At 40.6% G+C, this 21,764-nt stretch overlaps 1 protein-coding gene across 2 annotated transcripts in view; it reads left to right on the forward strand.

Moving 5' to 3' along the window:
- Positions 1-16,339, forward strand: part of LOC134860200 (A disintegrin and metalloproteinase with thrombospondin motifs 2-like) — a 103,335-nt gene extending 86,996 nt beyond the window's left edge. The window contains exons 9-23 of one of the 2 annotated variants that reach the window (XM_063877078.1): positions 260-392; positions 1,495-1,524; positions 2,623-2,736; positions 2,847-2,992; positions 3,468-3,643; positions 5,677-5,810; positions 5,902-6,025; positions 6,557-6,637; positions 6,730-6,893; positions 7,012-7,168; positions 7,298-7,433; positions 7,608-7,815; positions 8,153-8,282; positions 9,354-9,437; positions 12,773-16,339. In XM_063877078.1, the coding sequence (XP_063733148.1) occupies positions 260-392; positions 1,495-1,524; positions 2,623-2,736; positions 2,847-2,992; positions 3,468-3,643; positions 5,677-5,810; positions 5,902-6,025; positions 6,557-6,637; positions 6,730-6,893; positions 7,012-7,168; positions 7,298-7,433; positions 7,608-7,815; positions 8,153-8,282; positions 9,354-9,437; positions 12,773-14,832 (3,877 nt within the window). In that variant the 3' untranslated portion in view covers positions 14,833-16,339. The remainder of the gene's footprint in view (positions 1-259; positions 393-1,494; positions 1,525-2,622; positions 2,737-2,846; positions 2,993-3,467; positions 3,644-5,676; positions 5,811-5,901; positions 6,026-6,556; positions 6,638-6,729; positions 6,894-7,011; positions 7,169-7,297; positions 7,434-7,607; positions 7,816-8,152; positions 8,283-9,353; positions 9,438-12,772) is intronic. The other variant, XM_063877079.1, reaches the window with a different exon arrangement.
- Positions 16,340-21,764: the final 5,425 nt, after the last annotated feature.

Raw genomic sequence — 21,764 nt, forward strand, 5'->3', positions numbered from 1 at the left:
TATTAAATTAAAGTGTATTCTAGATAAACTGAGTTGTTGATTGGAAACCTCTGTAATAAACTGTGATTTGAAGGAAATTGTGCATTTTTCTCTATTCCATGACATTTTATGGACCAGATATATTTTTTAGATTCATTTTTTTTTAAATGGTTGGTTGCCCTGTTAGTTCTGGTGTTGCACAATGACATGAATGACTGGAAGAACATTTGTAAAAAATAGTGAATAACACATTTAGTCAATTCTTTTACTCCTGTTGCAGTTCCTACGACTGTCTCCGTGATGACCCCTTTGACCACAACTGGCCCTCGCTGCCTCAGCTTCCTGGGTTGCATTACTCCATGAACGAACAATGTCGCTTCGACTTCGGTGTGGGCTACACGATGTGCACCGCGGTAAGACATCCCTACGGTTTTTATGTTCTTTTTACTAACAGAGCTAAAGTTGCTAACACTAACAAGCTGCTCTGCGGATAGCAGCATTTGCCACTTATCAAGCTTATCAACACTTTCTAACTTGAGATGATACAGCTTTTCAGAGCTAAGTTAAACTCACCTTTAGTCTGCTCACTTAATTCAGAGTTTGCTGAATTTCACTGTGGAAGTTACAGTTGTATGGGATATTTTGAGCTCTGAAAGTTTTCCTAGTGAACTGAATGCAGCACTGACATCCATCTCTGATCTACATTGTAATGAAAGAGTCACACATATACAGCTATTCAAATTCTTCTGATGTCCTCTGCTTCCTCTCCCGGCCACTGGTGGGATTGGCATCTTGCTTAAAAGCAGGTAAATGTTTTTTATAGCTTTTTCTTTTTTTCTGTTATTAAAGGAATACTACATTCAGAAAATTACCATTTATATATCAGTAGCTCAGCCCGTTTAACTGGACAAAAAAAACTACCTTTTTGGCCTGGACAGGTCGATGTATTTTAACAACTAAGGTTTTAGAGCGGATGCATGTGTTCGGGAAGTAGTGAACATACTATTAAGGGCTAAATGAGACTTAAATTATACTGAAAAAGTTGCGTAGGAGATTGTAAGACAATGTTAAGTTTGTTAAATGTAGTCCACACATCAATATATCAAGATTTTTCTATATTTTTTGCGTTCACCGTGTTAACAGCCTGAGTTATTGATATACAAATTGTCAGTTTGTGGAAGAAGTGTTCCTTTAATGTAAAATATGATAATTAAAACATATATATTTTAACACTACACTTATGTTGACACCACAGTGCCTTTTAGATGATCCTGTCATTATTTCTCTAAACACAAAGTGTCTAACAGTAGACAACATTCACGCAGCTTCAGCATTTCACCAGGCATCTAACCCCCCCTCCCCTGTCACCCTCACCCACTCACCCACTCTATGACTGTGAAGCCACTGTGGCACACTGTGGGGAAGGTGTTGCTTGATTGACAAAGGTCTTGTTCAGGGGCTTTGCACACATTGCTAGATTACCCTTTATTCTCTTGTCAAACCCATTCCCCTCAGCTACAAAAGGCGGGCCAGTCAGGAACCCAGGTAAGGTAACCCCACCTCCCGGAAGACATGTGGCCCGTCATTTGTTTTCTCAAATTTTCGTTTTCTATTTGTCCTCTGAAGTTGTAATTGTTCGTAATGTTGCTCCTTTTTTTACATTTTTACTGTACTTTGTTTCTCTGTTGTACCCATCGTCATATTTTGGACGTTCGTCTGCAGGATTCTAAAATGCTTATTTCCACAGATAGTGGCTGTAAAATCCTTTAAAAATGTGGTTATTCTGGTTCAGGGGCTATGGTGCAGTTCAACAGCTGAACCGTACCCTCCCTATCCTGACTGTTTTCCAGCAAATCTGTGTTAAAGTGCAGCAGAGCTGGCAGGAAGAGCCTCATTATATTGGAACTCTCACCTCAATAAACGAGTGGAAAAGGTTGGAAAGATGTCTTTCCCATTCAAGGGGAAAAGGGCTGAGCCAGAACAGAGGCTGTTTTCCATGTTTCACTTCAGCTTTTAGGATCCTCCAGTCTGATGTCATTGGTGATTACCTTCCACAGTCTAGCCATTGATTGTGACTCGCCCTCTGACCTGCCAGGTCCCCTGTGGTCATGGTGGGTATGAAAGTCTGTAGAAAGGAGGGAGCAGGGCAGGCCCCTCAGACACTGGGCTGCGGGTCAGTCTGGTGGTATCCTCATCAATGGTTCATATCAGACAAATAGGAGAATTTGGTCCTTGATCTGTGTCTAAGGGCATTTTAGAGGTCAAAAGGATCTCACCTTTTGGCTATTGAACCTTCTGACCTAGCCCTCTGACCTCCCTGGTGACATAATTAAACCACAGGCTGTCTCCTTCTGAGAGTCTTGTCTCTCTCACATCCTTTGGTTTAGTTTGCATGTATGGCTGTGTGTTTCTCAGTGGAGTTTAGTGTACAGTACAGTGACACAGGGTCAGTGTTGTTCTTGTTGGGTATAATACTGTTGTGGTTTTTGTTGTAGTGATATTTCTCTTCTCATCTTTTTATTTTGTATTTTGAGTGTTTAGTCTCATTCCGGGCTATCTCATGATGGTTGAGTTGTGTGATAAATGCCAATGTGTGTATTTTATTATTTGAATTCTGAGAGTGAGTCTCTCTGTGCCCTGCAGTATCGCACATTTGACCCATGTAAGCAGCTGTGGTGTAGCCACCCAGACAATCCCTTCTTCTGCAAGACCAAGAAAGGACCGCCCATTGACGGCACCATGTGTGGGAATGGAAAGGTATTTTTTACACTTTTTTACTCTAACTAACATTTTATCAAAGAAACATAATGTAATGGCACACTGTTAAGTATTAATCAAATATGTCTTGTATTGTTTGTCTGTTGCAGCATTGCTTTAAAGGTCACTGCATCTGGTTGACACCTGACATCATAAAGCAAGATGGAAACTGGGGTTCATGGAGTGAGTTTGGTCAGTGCTCCCGCACCTGTGGTGGAGGAGTACAGTTTCGCACTCGCGACTGTGACAATCCAAGGTATGAAACTGTGTTTCCTAGTGTGTGTTTTCTGTATGTATTGCAAATTCAGTTGAAGCTCAACATTTGTTCTGCAACTATGCCACAATATGAGATCTTGATAGTGAAGCTCTTGTATTTATTGCACTGACTTTGGAGATAGTTGCAGAGTTGCTCAATAAACATTGAACAAGAAGTCATAAATAATAATCACTTTTATAACAATGTAAAGGCAAACAACTTAACTTTATAAAGGTTGTGTTGTAACTATTTAGAAAAGCTGTGGTATAAACTTGAATACAATCTGAACTTGTAATATATTATGGTTACATAAACATTTTTACCGAAAATAAATATGTGCTTGAGTGCCTTTAACTTAAATAGTATATTCACTTGTTTATTATGTGATATATATAATAAATCCAATGAATTCTAGAAGTAAAACATACCTCAACTCTTGATAAGAAATGCATCCTCTGGCCTGCTCTCCTCTCAGACCAGCCAACGGGGGCCGCACCTGCGTTGGTGCGACTTACCAGTTCCAGATGTGCAACACCAACGAGTGCGAGGATATCTACAGTGACACACGAGAGGAGCAATGCCACGCTTGGGACCCCCGCTTTGAAATCCACAGCAACAAGCACCAATGGCTGCCTTATGAACACACAGACTGTGAGTATACGACCCAGATGGAAAAAGGATGAAGTCGTTTGGTGGAGAGATGTAGACAGACAGAGGCTGTCCGATTAAAGATAGCAGACAGAGAACGGAAAACCATATGTGATGATACACTGTGGAAGTAGTAAATACGTATGAAAGCCAAAAAGAGGAAACTAACACATAACTTTTAAATGTGGTTTGGTTTAAGAGGGTTTTTTATTTATAGGTTGTGTTCCGTTATGGCCAGTGACATCTGGCTGTCCTGCTGAGTAGAGCTTGGAGCCACGACTACACCCTCCTATAAAAACATGCCATCTTGTTCAAATCTCTTTAAAAACAGCCTTCTTTGAACTCTTTTTATCCTCCACACATTCACTGATGTCATCTTAACCTGATTGACCACCCTCTTCTACTTTCTTTTTTTCATCTATCAGTACACATAGACAAACTATAAGACTAACTCTTAATGACCTAAAACCTCTTTGAGTTATTGAGAATATTTAAAATGTATCTGTTTTTCATTGTTGCTAAGTGGAGGTGTCATTGTGTTTCTGATTGGTATTAAATTATCATCCAACTAAAGGGCAGCACTAGAGTAAAGTGCTGAGCTGTCTCCGTATCTAATCAGAGGTCACGCTGCACACGCTATGCTAAGAGGGACCTTGCTAAATTGTTTTTCTCCATTTCTTATCATTTCTAAATGCCATATTTTTCAGCAAGGCTTTCTCTGTCTCAAATGACTTTTCCGTGAGTGCATGTTAGTGTGCGTCCAGAGTGTCTGTGTGTGAGTAAGAGAGGAAAAAAATGAACAGGGAGGTGGAATTGAATTCCATTCATGGTCTGTCATCTCCTGAGTTTAAGATAGTGTTAGGAGAGAAAAAGAGTGTGTCTGCTCTGTGTGAAATTGTAGTATTTGTTTTCAGTCGTTCGACACAGTCGTTTTTTGTCTCTTTTTAGGTAATTTCCAAAGTCAACAGTTAATCATTTTATATACTACTGGGCAAATGTGAGGCTGCCCTGTGTGTGTGGCTTTTCAGAGGGATTAATACAACCCTTTGGTCTACCACATTACATCAAAGCCCCAAATTATTTCCTGAAGTCTCACAGATGTTTCCTCATAGAGCAGTGTGCGGCATAGAGGGAATTTCAGGGGTTCTTAGCACCTTGGACCTCCCAGAAACCTGGAATTTACATTTGATATATATAATATATAGGTTTAGCTTTAGAAACATACCTATTCATAATACAAAACTTTTTCAACCTACATGTCATTAAACACTAACATTATAAAAGTAGCTATACTCATATTATTGAGAGGATGTTTAATTGTGTGGTGAGGATGTATATCTACACTGTTGGCCATAAAGTTTGAATATATATATATATATATATATATATTTTTTTTTTTTTTTAAAGATACCTATCAAGAATAAATCACATTGTCAAATTCATTTCATGAGAAGAGGTAAAAAAAAAAATGCTATTCCAACTTTATGGGCAACAGCATACTTGGAATAAATGGCTAATGATAACATACTTGGTTTGGAGGTATGTATATATATATATTTAAATAGTTTAATAAAAATATCCTCTCACAAAGATAACAACACCTGCAATGCACATTCAGGCTCTCTCGATCATCACAGCGTATTTCACACACTGAAAAAGTGACTTACAGTACCGTGCTTTCTCAGTTCAACCTGAGAAAAGTGTGTTTTCTCCACATATTATAATTCTACAGTAGCACGTCTGCCACCTGCTTATTAGTGTCAGGGACAAGGTCTCTGCTTTATGTCCATGTGTAATAAACGTGATGAAGTAGGAGTGTTCCTTCTCACTAGGATTAACTGCCAGGTTTTGTCTCTGGAGGCTCATGTAGTTGTAGTATGAGTCACACAGACAGACACAATGAGACAGAGCGCCACGCTGACTCACGGAGGGCTCATTCAGAATAAAAAAAATCACATGTTAGTTGTAAAGATGAAATCATCAAAATGGATCTCTGATGTTCCAACTGGGTCATGTTTGTGTATTATATTTCCCAGCTAACAAACGCTGCCAACTGCATTGCCAATCCAAGGAGACACGAGATGTGGTCTCCATGCAGAGAATGGTCCTGGACGGCACGCGCTGCTCGTACAAGGACCCTCACAGTGTGTGTGTGCGTGGGGAGTGTGAGGTTAGTGACTTCATGTGTGTGTGAGGGAGAGCAAAACAGCTGCATGTGGTCAGATACTCATTACTTAAACTTTCCATGTCCTCATGAACAGAAAGTGGGCTGTGACGGTGTGGTCGGCTCCTCAAAGCAGGAGGACAAGTGTGGAGTGTGCGGAGGAGACAACTCCAGCTGCAAAACATTCAAAGACACCATCACACGTACTGCCAAGAAACAAGGTAAACTTCTACTGACGGTCACAGTAACTCTAAATCTGAGGCAGACATAATATTGGTGTAGCTGCTGTCTGTCATGCTGGTGAGTTCAGGATGAATAGTTGGCCAATGTCCTTTTTTTGCAGTATGTACACCATGTTGACTTATTTCCAGCTAAACGTCGCCCTCTAGGGGATGATTTACAACAATGCGCAAACATCAGTGAGATATGAGTTAATATGTTTCCACAAGAGTCGAGCACTGCCAAGAAGTTCCGTCAGACCTCACTCTATGACCAAATGTTTATTGGGATATTGTATAACTGTTGAGTACAGGACAAACTTGCACTACAGCACCAGAATTCTCAGAATCAGATGTTTGTTTGTTTTTGGATGAAAATAGTCTGCACTGTGAGAGTTTCAAGTAGTGAGCAGGGGATACTCTGTTGAAATGAGTAAGAGCCTTTTACTTGATTAGCTGACAGTTGTTCAGGGAATTGTATGATGAGTTTTTGATGATGCTGGAGTCACGAACCACATGTCTGTTTTATTTCAGGTTTCCTGAAAGTTCTTGAAATCCCCAGAGGAGCGAGACACTTGCTGATCCAAGAGCTGAAAGCGACCTCACACACTTTAGGTACTCAACATCGAACGTTGTTTTTGTCTTTTTCACTTATAAACTGATAAAAGTACAAGTGCAATCAATATATATTTCCCACCCATCTTCAGCTGTGAAGAACGTTGCATCAGGACTTTTCTTCTTGAACGGGGAAAACGATTACCCAGAATCCCACTCGGTCATAGAAAAGGGCGTGGAGTGGGAATATGAGAACGCAAACGACAAGGAGACACTTCAGACCACCGGTCCACTTAGACATGGAATTTTGATCATGGTAACATTGATATTTTTAGAGCCAGTATTGCATTTTGTTATGCATTCTCTACATACCAAATTAAACTTCTGAAGTGATGTCTGTTATGTTAAGTTTGATCACTTCTTTCTTTTTATAGATGAAATTGCATGGAGACGAGGATGTGAATTTATCATACAAGTACATGATGAACATGGACAGTGACTCTGGCATTCAGAACAACATGCTGGTAGAGGACAGTGCCTATGAGTGGGCTCCAAAGAAATGGTCCTACTGTTCCAAGCTCTGCGGTGGAGGTACAGTCCAGCAGGAGTAACACTTGTTTTGAATGTCATGTCCCTGAGGTTAACTTTTTCCATTTTGCCTGTCCTTATTTATGTTTCTTTGCTTACATTTGTGAAATGTTCCCTTCCCTCTTGCTGTAGGAAAACAGTACCTGCGATATGGCTGCAGAAGAAAAGTTGACAGTAAGATGGTCCACAAGAGCTTCTGTAATAAATCCAACATGAAACCTAGAGGAGACACCAGAGACTGCAACCAGAAGCCCTGCCCTCCACCAATGTATGCATTATTTGTCACCAATTGTAACAGTATTTAACAAACTGTGACACAGACAAGTTCACTTTTCCTGCATTGAGCTGGCCCTTTCTCTCCTCTTTCATTGTTTGCTTCAGCAAATTGTAATGTTAAATGCCCTCAGAACTCCTGTTTTCTCTTCCCTGTGGTGTTCTCCAGGTGGGTGACCGGAGAGTGGCAGAACTGCAGCAAACTATGTGGAAAGACGGGGATGCAAATCCGCTCAATCAGCTGTGTCCAGCCGTCAGATGACAACACCACACGCTCCATCCACAATAAGCACTGCAACGATGAACGGCCCGAGACCCGCAGACCCTGCAACCGACACAACTGCCCCACCCAGTGGAGAGTCGGACAGTGGGCAAAGGTACGCAGGCTATACATGGATCAACAGAATTCAAAAATCAAACACGGAACATTTGGCCGATTAAGCTTTTTGCAGGGAAAACACTTTGCAGGTGTTTATGTATTGAATCCGCACAGCTGGTATTTCTGTGAGACATTCTGTGTTTTTAACATCAGGATTTCTCAGAACTGTGTTCTTGGCAGGTTAGACTGTCCTCTGAGAAAGAGATGATGTCATGTTCCCTGTAACTACTTAAAGTAAACCAGGGATAATGACTTACAGACATGATTTTTATTATGTATTTACCAAGTCATTTGTCATAATATTCTTTGTTGGTGTTCATGTACTGTCTCTCCAGTGCTCTGTGACATGTGGTAATGGGACGGAGCAGAGGCAGGCTTTGTGCCAGACCAGGGACAACACCATCGGCTTGTGTCTGGACAGTAAGCCTGACACCATCAGAGTCTGCCGCCTGGATCCATGTCACAGTGAGTGCTTAGGAACTTCAACACATACAAAACCTGCCAGGACACACTCTAATATGTGCAAATCACTTAAATGCATTTATTTATCAATAATTGTGCTTAATTTCAGCTTAATAAAACGTGGGATCTATTTCCATAGCTTTGGCCAATATACCTATCTGCAATACTATCATTGGGCAAAAACTACAGTACATAAGAGACAACTTTAAAAATAAGTTCAGTATGGCGCAGCTATAAACATGAGCAGTAAAACAATCATACAGCAACAAGCCCCACAATTATTTTAGCAATATCACTATGTCAACAGATCTCAGCATGTCCTTGTAATATACTGTAGTTGTGCTTGTGTACTTACACAAAGTCAAAGTCAAAGTCCACTTTATTGTCAAAGTTTCCACATGTGTTGTACATACAGAAAATTGAAATACCATTTCTGGCAGTCCCACAGTGCGAACATAAACAAGAACATATAACATAAAAAGATAAGAGCCTAGAAAAAAATAGGGGGGGTAAAAAGGCGTATACAAAAAAAACCTAAGTAATATATACATATATTACAAACAAACAACACAGTTTGACGGTAGTGCAAGTAGTGCTTTAGTACAAATAATACTTTGTGCAAAGTACATTTTCAGTAGCAGCGGAGAATACAAAGTGACTGGTGCTGGATGAGGGACGGGTGTGTGAGGGAGGGGGATTAATGTACTGGTACATTTCCATTGAGGCTGTGGGGAAAGGTGGGTGAGACGGAGGGCGGGGAGGTCAGGGGAGAGATGGGAGCGGGGGTAGAGGGAGATGAGAGAGGGGGAAAGAGAGGGAGGGATGGAGAGAGGGAGGGAGAGAGGGAGGGAGAGAGGTAGGGAGGAGAGAGAGACAGAGGATTGAGGGAGGGACGGAGGATAGAGAGACAGCGAGATAGGGAGGGAGGGAGAGAGTGAAAGGAGAGAGGGAGGGAGGGAGAGAGTTCAGCATCCTGACCGCCTGGTGCAAGAAGCTGTTCCTCAGCCTGGTGGAAACAAACATTCAAAGGGTTCTCTTCCCTTCTTAACCTCTCCATCCTCTTTGTGTGTGCAGGGGACTCAGACCTCAACAGGAACGGCAACATCCTGATACAGTGGCTGTCTCGTCCTAACCCCAACTACCCGCAGATCTCCTCACGTAAACCCCTCTATAGTTCCCAGCCTGGCCTCCACAGCAGCAGTCGCAGCTGCATGTCTGTCCTCTGCTGGGCCCTGCCCATCTCTGTCCTCCTGTCTCTGCAGGGCCGGCCACGGCTGGCCCCCTGACCTTCCCCACGGCCCTTGCCTGTGCCCACGCCCGTGAGCGAGTGGCAAAGCTTTCGCTTCTCTTTTGGGGGGGGATGTTGCCTCTCTCTCTGTGTGTCTGAGACGGCTCTGACTGGGGGAGGTCTCTGGCTCCTGTGTGTGCTAGTTGGTTCTCTCTTGCTCTGTCTCTCTCTATCTCTCTCTCTCTCCTTTGTGGAGCATCGTGTTGTAACCGCTGGCCAGTCGAAAACTCAAAAGATCAACAAAAAATTTGATGTGAAAAGGATTCGAAGTGGCAAGGCAAACAGGTTTTCATGGGCACCTCTTGAGACGTGTCGAAGAGCCGTTCACGTGTGAGGGGACCCCCTTCGCATTTGGCGGCCATGTTTTGCGCGAGCTAGCTGCGTGTTGTCATGGGTTACCACTCCTGAGAGGCAGATGCGCTTTTTTCTTTTTATAGCGCACTGACATTGTTGGGAGAAACAGGTGTGAAAATAAACAGAAAAGGTATATAAATATCTATATAGAAAAAAAGTTATAAAAAAATATGAAAGCTTTATTGTGAATGTGATCTTGTCACAATGAGGACATCTTTGCTAAAGTGCTCATCTGACATCCTGGTTCCATTCGGGGATGAGAATGGCGTCTCATTCTACGTTCCATTCTCAGATTGACAGGAACTCAGCACAGGGACAGGAAGTGACAGAAGTAAACCCTTTGATTTTGAGGTGAGGGACCTGTGAGGTGAAGAATCTTGAAGAAAGGCTAATTTAAAAAAAACACACACAAAAAAACAGGGTAGTCTGACCGCTTGAGGTTGCTTCCCATTTCACCTCATCATCAGCCATCCTCTCTTTGACTGTTATACTAAAGTTCAATAAATGCAGCTTATTTGTGCTTGCAGACTTTAAACAAATACATCTATAAATATATTTGTATTTATATATACCTATAAATCTAAATCTATATGAGTAACAATAATATTAATAATGTTTTACCATGAATAAGCTGTAGCTTATTTGCCTAAAACCTTTGGACTGCTATTGATCGCTTAGATCCTTGACTGTTATGTGTATTTTTTTATTGATTTTACATGAATACAGATGAATATTTAATAAAGGTTAAAGTGTTTTGGGGGGAAGGGGATAGACCTATATTATGCAGGACTTGGTCAGTTAGATGCCTCTCCATTCTCAGATGGATCAGTGGTTTACTGTTGCTTCTCGTTTTCTTTAAGGATAGGATCACGTTTTGTCATGCACATTTGCATCCATCTCCTGTGTGTGTGTGTGTGTGTGTGTGTGTGTGTGTGTGTGTGTGTGTGTGTGTGTGTGTGTGTGTGTGTGTGTGTGTGTGTGTGTGTGTGTGTGTGTGTGTGTGTGTGTGTGTGTGTGTGTGTGTGTGTGTGTGTCTGTCTGTGTGAGTGTCAGTGTCAGTGCATCTGTGTGTATGGATGCATGTGTGCGCTGTGTAAAGCTTAGATGAGTAAGTTGTTGAATGCAAAGTGATTGAATGATATATAAACTAGTCTTGTCAGTAAAAGTGTGTGTGTGTGTGTGTGTGTGTGTGTGTGTGTGTGTGTGTGTGTGTGTGTGTGTGTGTGTGTGTGTGTGTGTGTGTGTGTGTGTGTGTGTGTGTGTGTGTGTGTGTGTGTGTGTGTGTGTGTGTGTGTAACAGAGCTTCATCATTCGGGCTTTTGCATATCGCTATCAGATACAGAAATACCTCATAAACTTTGATTTGAGAGCGTCGGATGATCTCATTTTATTTTGATGAACATTAACCACATGAACAATGCCTTATCTTGGATTGAATGTAATGGCATTTATCTGTGAAAGAGATGGCTTTACTCATTCAAAGTTTCACTCGGAATAGAGGCAGCTTCAAACCAACTTAACAAACTCACACCCGCCAACCATCAAACCTACCAAGGTGATGTTGGACCAATGTCCGACTACTGGGAAGGGTTTACAAAGGGCCTAGGGTATCGACACATATGGCATCTAGAAAAAAAAAACACTTCAGACTTGTCATTGTATTGTGATCACATATTTCTGTTGTGACTATGTAGCGAGCTATCCAAGGTTTCCTTCTGCTGGAGTTGGACTGTATGAGATCAAGCCAGACCTAGCAGTGCGACTGTATATAACATTGGTGTTGACTGTATTTAATAATGTTCATGACTGTTATCTTCTTCTATAATATTCTATACTATGGGTAACTGTTTTGTGGCTTCACTGGCCTGCTGCGTGGGGCTGGCTAACGTTTGGCTAACGTTGAAGAAACATTCAGATGGACTACGTGCACTGCGTCTATATGCACTTTGATTTATCAGGGAAATTTTATTAATGTTTTGTAAATGTTTCATATGACACTTACTGTGCCATTCCCATTTTTACATCATCATGGAAATTATGTATTTCATTTAAACAGCAAATATCATTTATGTACTTCATGTTTTTTTCAATCGATTAAACAGATTGACTGGTTGATTTCCAAGTAATGAAGTGTTTTACCAAAGTGACTGTGAACTTGTAACTTTCGATACAGTTGAATTATTTTTCTTAAGAAAAAGAATATATCTATATATTGAGCAGGGGGGGGGCGTACATCTCATTGTTTCAGTTACTGTCATTCTCAAAAGCAAAGTTGTATCAATAAAAATGTTTTAAAAAGTGTGATTTTTCTCTCATCAGGAATGTTCACTAGTTGTCAAAATGTCAAAATTCAAACATTACGGGAAGAATACAGTTAATTTTACTCGCTTGATATTAAAAGGTTACAAGGATGAATACCTGAAGAAAAAGGCAACACAAAGATGCACAAGCAATAGAAAGTCAAAATTAGATGTTGGAAGTTATGGATAAAAAATTCAGAACTGAAAAACAGTCATTACACAAGACTGGCGACCCTTCTTTTTCCTTTTCAGTGGCTCTGGACTAATCGCATGACTGCTCTTGATGTTTGGGTTTTTCTCTTCTTCCTTCCTGCATCCTCTGATGGTCTGGCTTTTCTACTTTATTACTTTTCTCTGCATACTCTGCTGTATGCATTTACTTTAAGTAAAATCTAACACACAAATAATAATACTAATGTAACATTTTCATTGTTGCACATTTGTTCACTTACAATGACAAACTTCAACTAACAGACACATAAATACACACTTCTGCATAGTCTCTGCCACTCATTGCACCCGTTCTCAACTTTTTGTTCTCTCCTCCACAGGCCTGCGTTGTCATGGAGACCGCTCGGTGTTCTGTCATATGGAGGTGCTGAAGCGCTACTGCTCTCTTCCGGAGTACCAGCGTCTGTGCTGCAAGTCCTGCCACAATGTCAGCATTACAGGAATTGTACCCACCTCAACATCGACACCCATCACCTCCATCCTGCCTAGAGCTACAGCTCCTCCACCCAGTAGCACTCATAGCTTTGGCTTCACCACCGTCCCACCCACCACAGCTGTCATCACCACCATTTCAGCTTCTACCACCAATCCCCGGACCACCAATCACCCTCCTCCCTCCATCACTGCTTTTCCTCATGACACACTTTCCCCTACACAAATGATCCCAACTTATCCTTCTACGTCTGATGTTCTGAACTCCACACCTTCTCCTCTAAGTGCTACTCATATGATCACCACTCATCCTCCAGCTGCCACCAGTGCTCCAGTCCTCCCCACCACCTTTTCCATGTTGACCACCTCAAGTACAAATTCTCCCAGTGTTACAGCTCATCCCCTACCTCTGCCTGCCCCAGACATACACGAGAACACAGACCCACAGTTACAGAGTACTACAAATAGTCCAACAACATCTGGTATCATAACTACCACACACCTTCCAGGAACAAACATTCCAACTATCACGAATCTCACCGAAAGCAGTACAAAACCAGATGCCCCAATAAAGTCAAAGCCTAAAAAGATTCCGGCAAAGAAAAAGCCCAAAAAGGTGTTCCCACCAAAGATCAATCCAAAAAAGAATACTGCCCAAAAAAATATTACAAGAAAAAATGTTCCACTAAAGATCAATCCCAAGAATAAAAAAAATGCTGCTCCAAAAAAGGATAAATTAGGAGACAGCAATCCCCCGCAAAATAAACCAGAAAAAACAGCTCCCAAAAAGACTACCCTTCCGAAAACTACCCCTAAAAAGACTACTAAACCAAACACCACCCCCAAAAAGAATCCCCCCATAAAGACCACCAGCAAAAAAAATCCTATGATAAAGACTTCTCCCAAGAAAAAACCCATGCCCAAAAAGAAGGATCCATCACAAGCCAATCCTAAGAAGAACACTCAGCCAAAGACAAAGCAAAAACAAACAAAGACAGTTGTCTTAAAGATCCCAAAACCAACTTCCGAAAAGGCCCCAAATTCACAGACTAAGATAAATCAGGACAGGTTCAAGGTAAAAAAAACGTATCCACCAAAGAAAACCCCTAAAACAGTGTCTCCATATTTTACTACAACTGCCACTCTGCAAACAAGTCCAGGACAACTAAGAGAGTACTTTTCTTCCACTATCCCGTCTGGCGCCAGTGTATATGCGACCGTTGCAGCCATGCCTTTGCCTGAGTCCAGAGTCAATGTCACATACATCAAGGACAACACAGCAACTGCAGATGAAACGCCGCTGTGGTATTATAATGTTTCAACCACAAAACCTAGCACTTTTGGAGATGTCATCACACCAACTGACATTGCTCATTTCGATGAATTCAACGTGGCCAGTGGAACCATGCCCTATAGTGGGGCACCAATGACCAGCAGTGGTGATGTCCCAGTAACCAGTGGGACCATTCTCATTGGTGATGACATCACAGTGTCCTACAGCAACAGGGAAGGGGTCAGTGACACCATGGTGCTAGATGACGGATTCACTATGTTGATCCCAACCATCAACAGTGAGGATATGACGGACCTCGCTTCCTCGCCCTGGCTTGACCTGTCTGAATACATCCCTGTGAGCCTTCCTGTTCCCACAACAACGTCAGACCCTGCCTTAGCCTCACCTTTCACCATCATCACCCTGCCAACAGAGAAAACAGCCTTCCAAACCTCAACCCATCCTCAGAAAAGACCAGAAGACAACAGTGAGAACAACTCCATCGACGTCGTATACAACAGGATCATCGGTGTAGACAACGATATCTCCCAGAACAATCTGATCCCAAGGCGTCGGGTCAATCTCAGAGAGAGAACCAAGAACAAACGCATTCAGGAGCTTCTGGAGGAGAAGAGGAACTTTCTCCTCAGGATGAAGCGAGGCCACAGTGTATGAAAGAGCAAGCCTTCTCATTTCTCTTATAGAGATGAAGGTTTTCCTTACTTGTGTAAACTGTGTTTAAACCCCTCTAAACTGCCATGATGCTTTTTATAAGGCCTTTCCAAAAAACACTGTTATATCACTATTATGACCATCAGGACTTTCCCAGATGGAATATCATGGCCACATTTGTGATTAGTTGAGAATGAAGAAAAGTCCCAGATTGTAGCAGATTTGAAGCAAATTGCCTCATCTATGTTAACAAATCAATGAAAAGCAGAAGGGAGAACAAGTTACATTCAGTTTGCCAGTTTGGTCGGGACTTCAGAAATCCAAGCTTTTATCCCCCACCCACAGTTTTGTAAGAGGCTTAAACAATGATGTAGATAAGGTGTTATGTTGTTTTTAATATGGTATTATCCCTACTGGCACTTATTGAGCAACCAAATCTATCATCTAGAACCCAAATTTTCATCTCAATAAATTACAATATTGCAATATACTACAGCCAGGACTGCAGCTCATTTCCCCATAAACAGATATGTCTCCTCCCCTTATAACAGCTTGACATCATAAAAATGTCCTGTTGTGAAGGTAAACCATGTTTTTGTCGACAATCATTTTTTATTATTTGGTTAAAAAATGATTTTTCTTTACAATTTGCTTGATCTTGTCCGTTGTCTGGTCCTGCTCAGGGGAAATCTTACATCACATCCACATTGTCTAAAATCTAAAACACTAACGTACACTTCCTGTACTCCAACACGAGATGGGCAATAAGTCACATAAACCAATACCAACGAACTGAGGATCAAGTGAAAGGAAAAGTCACACGTATACCTCTGTAGGGTCCTTAACATTATGTCGTCAGACACTTAAAATAAGCATTTGAGCTGGACTGGTCTCAAAAGTTGTCATGTCATGTAGAAAATGTACCTGAAAACGATTTGATGATGCTGTACAATGATAAAGTCAAAGTTCACTTTTGTTTTAAAGTTTGGGAAAAGTTTACCCTGCTTGTTTTGTGTGGCCTTTTCCAAAACAAACATCTGCATGGGGTCTCTAATCTCTCAGGAAGTAAAAATACAGTATAATGAGGGACAGAACATGTGGTGCTTCCTGAATTTCTTGATATATACTTTTAACATCTCATTTAGATGGTAAAAAAGTAAAGAGAAGGAAACTCTATTGATTGCAATGACTTTTTTATTGTTTTTTATGGCCAGTCAAGTATGCTGCTTCTTTGACAGTGTTGCTTAAGTGATGTCCCTCCTTGCATTCATTTATGTACAAAAATATTATAATAAAATGAACAGGCCTGTTTTTTTTATCAATTGTATCAAAGTAGAAGCTTTAGGGGCCAGTTTATTTTATTTTCTAAAAGCTTTCTTAATGGTACATCTCAAACTTGCAGCAGCTGCAAAAGCATCTATGGAACGTTCTGTACAATATCTGTACATATGAAAAAGAACTTAATGTTTAATATTTATTAAAGTTTACATGCCTGTGGTATTTTGCAAAATGTCAGTGTTGTGTGATTTTTTGGCCTTTCATTCTCAGCCTCAATTTTGCATCAATATACAGTGATATAATGCTGCACAGCTTGTAGTTAAGCCTCAAATTATCCATAGCACGGTTACAGGCTTTTCTTTTATCTATATATTCAACATCAAATTTCACAGTAATGCCATATCTGACACATAGCGGGAAACATTGCACCTTTATGCTGTGATGCATTCAGGTTCTCTGTATTCATATTTGTGCTCACACCGTCTTTGGATATATATTTTTATCTTGCCAGTCTAAGAATATCAGGTTCAGAGCATGATTGCCTTGAGACTAATGTTATTTCCAATGTATAAAGACACTGATTCCAAAATGGAGTCTCATATATTGAAGAGATTCTCAGTCTACTCAATTTTGATAGAGCAGCGTCAGCATATCTGACTTTGGTAGATTCATTCTCATCTGTGGATTCAAAAATAAAGCTATGAAATGACTTGCCTTTTCTTCTGGTCTGGAGATATGTGTGGTCCCACAATAAAAGAAACATTTGCCTCCTCAAATGTTCAGTTAACAAATGTAATTTGTGGGAAAGTGAGTCCAAAATAGAGAGGAATATTTATAGGAGGAAGTTAATCCTTGCTCTCCTGACTCATTTTGGATAACTTACCCCTTAACACTCGCAAGTGATCAATAGCACCTGAAATCAGCAGCCCACCGTGATGAAGATTGTGGTTGGGATCCTGGTCGTGTGTAAACAGTGTTTCAGAGAAGTGCTGATCTGATTCTTTTGATGTTATTGATATGTTTTAGTCAATAGTTTACAGTCGTGTTGCAGTGGTCTGTTCGATGCTGGTCCGAATTGATGATGTATTGCAATGTGATTCTACTTACTTTAACTGCATTATATCGTAATGTCTTGTCATTTTGCCCTCTCCCTGTGATCAGAATTTTCCCAAAAATATTTCATAACTTGTTCTTGGAAGACACAGTTATCTCTCTTAGGAAACTCTGTTATCTGTCCTTGAGAGGATAACTCTATGAACATATTTTAGGGATCCTTATGGCAGCTGGAAGTTCAGTAATTCAATTCAATAACCAGGCTCAACGATCAGAGTCCTTCCATTTATCCATTATTCATCTGAAACTGTCCAGCTTTCTCCTTTCCCACACACCTTTATCAGCTATTAAAAAGCATTAAAGACGGAGGAAAAAGGAACACTAAACAGAACTGGAAGCGTTTAACCTTCCTTTTGTATAAACATATCTGGCTATTGTAATGTTCGTTTATTCGAAGCCCAGGAGTCGATTCAAAAGAAAGAAAGCAAACCTCCTCTTGTAAGTTTTAAAAGGAGTATTTAATAAAAGGATGCAGCAGTAGGTTTTACAAAGGTTTCACAGCTGTGGCTCAATAGCCCGGGACACGCGTCCACAGGCCACTGACTGAGTGGAGCTCATCAGTAGTTACTGTCTGGCGGTCCGGAACAAAAGAGAGAGCGATTTCACAATACAAACATGCTTTATAGAACCACCCCTTTCCGACCATACAATAAACAACTTCAAAATAAGACGCGCTCCGCTCTCGTGCTCTCATTGGTTGGTAGCGGGGGGCTGGATCCTGTTGGCCGCTTGTCACATGGGGTTCTCCGGACTCTTCTATAGGCTGACGTCGTCGGGGGCGGGTCCTCCTATGACGTCACCGTCGCCATCTTGTTAGCGAAGTCCTGGAGCTCTCAACTACAATATTCTATTATGCAATCCTTCTGAAGTTTATCCGTTATTAAACAGGCAATAGTATCATTGCAGCATCAATGAGTGAGCGGTAGAGGCGGTGTGTTTAGTATGTAACTCCACTGGTCCTTCTCCCTCTACTCATATATACAATACAATATTAGCTTTATGCTATCTGAGGCTAAAAACAACATCCGGTAATACTACCGAAAGTGGACAAATATGATCCGTCCAGAAACAGTGAATTATCTTTTAATGTTCCGCTCCAATATATTGATTATTTCCAACACTATCTAATGTTTTTTTGTAATAATAATAAAAGGTGACATTGTATGTCACAATGATAGACTGCTCAAAGTTATTGCTTTTGTAAAATAGACTAAAGGTTCAATTGTTAGTGTGAAGTGTATTTAATCAAGCAATTTAATGCATATGCGGAAAAGTAAGTATGTCACAGGAAACGTTTCCATCGAGCTGCTTCACTGTAAGTGACTGCACATTGTTTCTGACTTTGAGAAATAACTTAGGTAAAAATAAGTCAGTTAAATAATTGTATAGAGTTGTGAGTTTTTAGTTAAATGTTTGTGGTTAAGAAATAATAGTAGTTACATTTGTTTGATTGAATTTGTCCATGAATTACAAAGTTGCAGTGGCTAACTGTCCGTCATCCTACCGGACACACATCATACACAAGTATCATAAACTGTGGGTTGTTGTTTTGACTCGTGTTCCTCGTGTTTGTGATTTTTGTAATTTGTAGAATGCACATTGATGAATGCAGTCAGTGTGCTGTCTGAGAGTCTGTCAGGAGTCTAACAGAACAATGTGTGTGTGTGCGCGCGCGCGCGCGCGCGCGTGCTTGAGATTGAAAGCCGTTTTCCACATACAAAGCTTGTTGTCCAAAGAGTCTGAGGGAGAATGTGCCTGCTCAATTATATCCACCATGTCAAATAAACAACATGGATGTGTCACAATCTAGATGATTTGAAATATGCATCAACATGTTAAGTTGTCTAATAAAATATATATGTAACATTGCCACAGATATCGTTATATTTTAATAACAAGAGCTTTTACAAGCCTTAACCTTGAAGCACACCGTTACCATTGTATAATGTGCATGCAGTAGTATTTCTCTCCACCAAACCTTTTTTCATATAAGGAAAAGAAAAAGAAAAATCCCCTTTCTTCAAATTGTATTAAGTGTAACTTCATAAACTTCATAACAGATGCTGTTTGTCGAATCTGAAAAGATTTCTAAATGCGGTTGGAAATTAAATTGTTAAATTAAACCCTTTGAAATGCTTTTTAACTGTATTACCACAGTAGCCCGAGGCCTAAATCTCTTAAAATGTCAAACAACTTCAAAACATGCTTCTCAATAGAAATCAATTCAGTTTTCGAACAGTGAACAAAATCTAACAATAGGAAATAATTCAAATAACACCCAATTGTTCCTGGAAGCTACCCAGTTTAATTCTTTCATTCTATGGTTATGTAACGCATGTTTAGTCCGCCACACACCCTCCACAATGGGCTCTTCTTGTCTATTTTAATATAGGGCTGGTTAATATTTGCTCTGCTATTCAATTATTAATTTAGTCTTTAGTCAGAATTCAGTAGTGTGTAGTCTTAATTTACATGAACTGCACTCTTGGGCCCCACATATAGTCTAAATGAATCACATTTCAGTTGACCTACATCATAAATATCATTTTGACTGAGAATTTCACCAACAGAGGAGCTTGTTGTTCCCATCAAAACACCAGTAATCCCAGCCATGTGTTATGCACACGCTCAAACACATGAAAACCCTCACATACCTTTCTAAGTATTATGCATGTTAAGCTTTTAACAATGATGGTAAACAGGTTGACATATTCTCCACAATTTGTAGATATCTTGGCACTAAGCTTCATTTGTATTTAACAAAAATGACAGTGACTGACTATTTATTTATAGTCAGTCAGTATTTAAATTGCATGTCCTGAAAAAAATACTGGGAAAAAATAACCTCCACGCCTCATCTTCCCTCTATTTTTCTGTTTTGTTTTCTCCTCTGTATCCTTTTTCTGTCATCACCCTCAATCCATTTCTTAGTCATCTCTCTTTCACTCTCTTCCCTCTTTCTCTGCCTCTGTTTTTCTCTCTCCATCAATACAGTCGGCCAATGACAGTGCTTGTGCCGAGGAAATGGATGTTGTGTCTATTTTTAGAACCATTGAAGGAGGGCAAACCAAAAGTAAGCTGGAGAGAGAGAGGGAGGGATGAAGGGAGAAGGAGGAGGGATGTGAGGAGAAGATAAATCTGTATTCTACCGCTGCCTCTGGTCAGAGACAGTTGAAGCCACAGTCCGCTTTGGGAGAAGCAGCATCACTGGCTGGAGACAGAATTATAAAGAGGATTTAAAGAAGAATAGATCCAGCTGCAGATTGATATTTAACATTGCAAGATAAGAGAAAGAAGAAAGACCAACTGGACTCCACAAAGAAAAAGGTGAGTGGAAAAGCAAATTGTGCAGAAAATCTTTCCATAATTACTGAGAATGCATGAGGTAAAAATACACAGGGTGCCTGTTCTGTGCCTCAGCACAGAGCTGCTGCCATGGAACCATTTTTAGCTGTTGTATACTAAAGGTGTGGTCTAAATATAGCCATGGTTGCACCTTGGAAGAAATGGGGAGAGGCTGGCTTTATGGTTTGGCTGGCACTATTTTTGGCATGGAGGTTGAGACGAAAATATATTGTGGGCTACACTCAGGGTTCTCACAATATGGGGTTGAAAAACAAAACATAAGCTGACACATTTTGTGGCTTTGCATGATTGAGATGGCATTTAAAATAGTCATCTATTTATGTTTCATCCTCCTGCTCCTTACTGGGATTGTTTTTCATTTGGGCTGTTTACAAAGCATCTCCAAAGTAAGCAGGAGATAAAGTCTCAAAAGGGGGAAAGGAAGATAGGACCAGTTTTTATGTGAATCAAATTTTATTTGATACAATCAGGGACAGAAATAGAAGGTTGTCTTTTGAAAGACTACTGGCTCATAAGTTATGTATTCAGAGGAAGCAGCAGAATGATGTCATTGTTAAAGCAAATTATTCTGATGAGTTACTATATAACCTCTTCAAAGCAGACTGTCGGCTTCAAAACTATTATTTGTGTCTGCTTAAAGAAACATTGCGCGGTGTAATTGTTTATCTTTGATTTAAAGTTTCAGATTTGCTGATAAATTATATTTCTTCTTGAATGTAGAGAAAGATGTAGTGCTTTAGACTGTTTATATTAATGCAGAACCTTCCAGGCACAGCCTTTATGATACCTGGTCATGATATCGTCAATTCAAATTAAGACTATCAACCCATGATTCTCCATTTGATATTTTGTTTTGCCAGATAAACCTTAATTTTTCTGGCATACCGTTATACGCTGTACATTATTCTACCCGTTACACATTAGACAGATGATGTTTTGGCTCTGAACATGGCATCTTCCCTCTTTGCCTCTCTCAGCTATGCGGCCGCGGTCCAGACTGCTGTCCAAGAGAAGACTCCTGCTGCCCACAATCAGAGAGGGCTCTGAGGAGATGGTGAGGGATTTAAATGAAGCCAATACAATCCATATCTCTGCCCACGGCCAGGCTGTCTCCTCTGAAGACTACCTCCTCTCCATCTGCCACCTGGCCCACCCCACCTTTCCCACCAGGGAAGTCT

Source organism: Eleginops maclovinus, chromosome 23 (genome assembly GCF_036324505.1).
Source record: "Eleginops maclovinus isolate JMC-PN-2008 ecotype Puerto Natales chromosome 23, JC_Emac_rtc_rv5, whole genome shotgun sequence".
In the NCBI taxonomy this organism is placed as follows: Eukaryota; Metazoa; Chordata; class Actinopteri; order Perciformes; family Eleginopidae; genus Eleginops; species Eleginops maclovinus.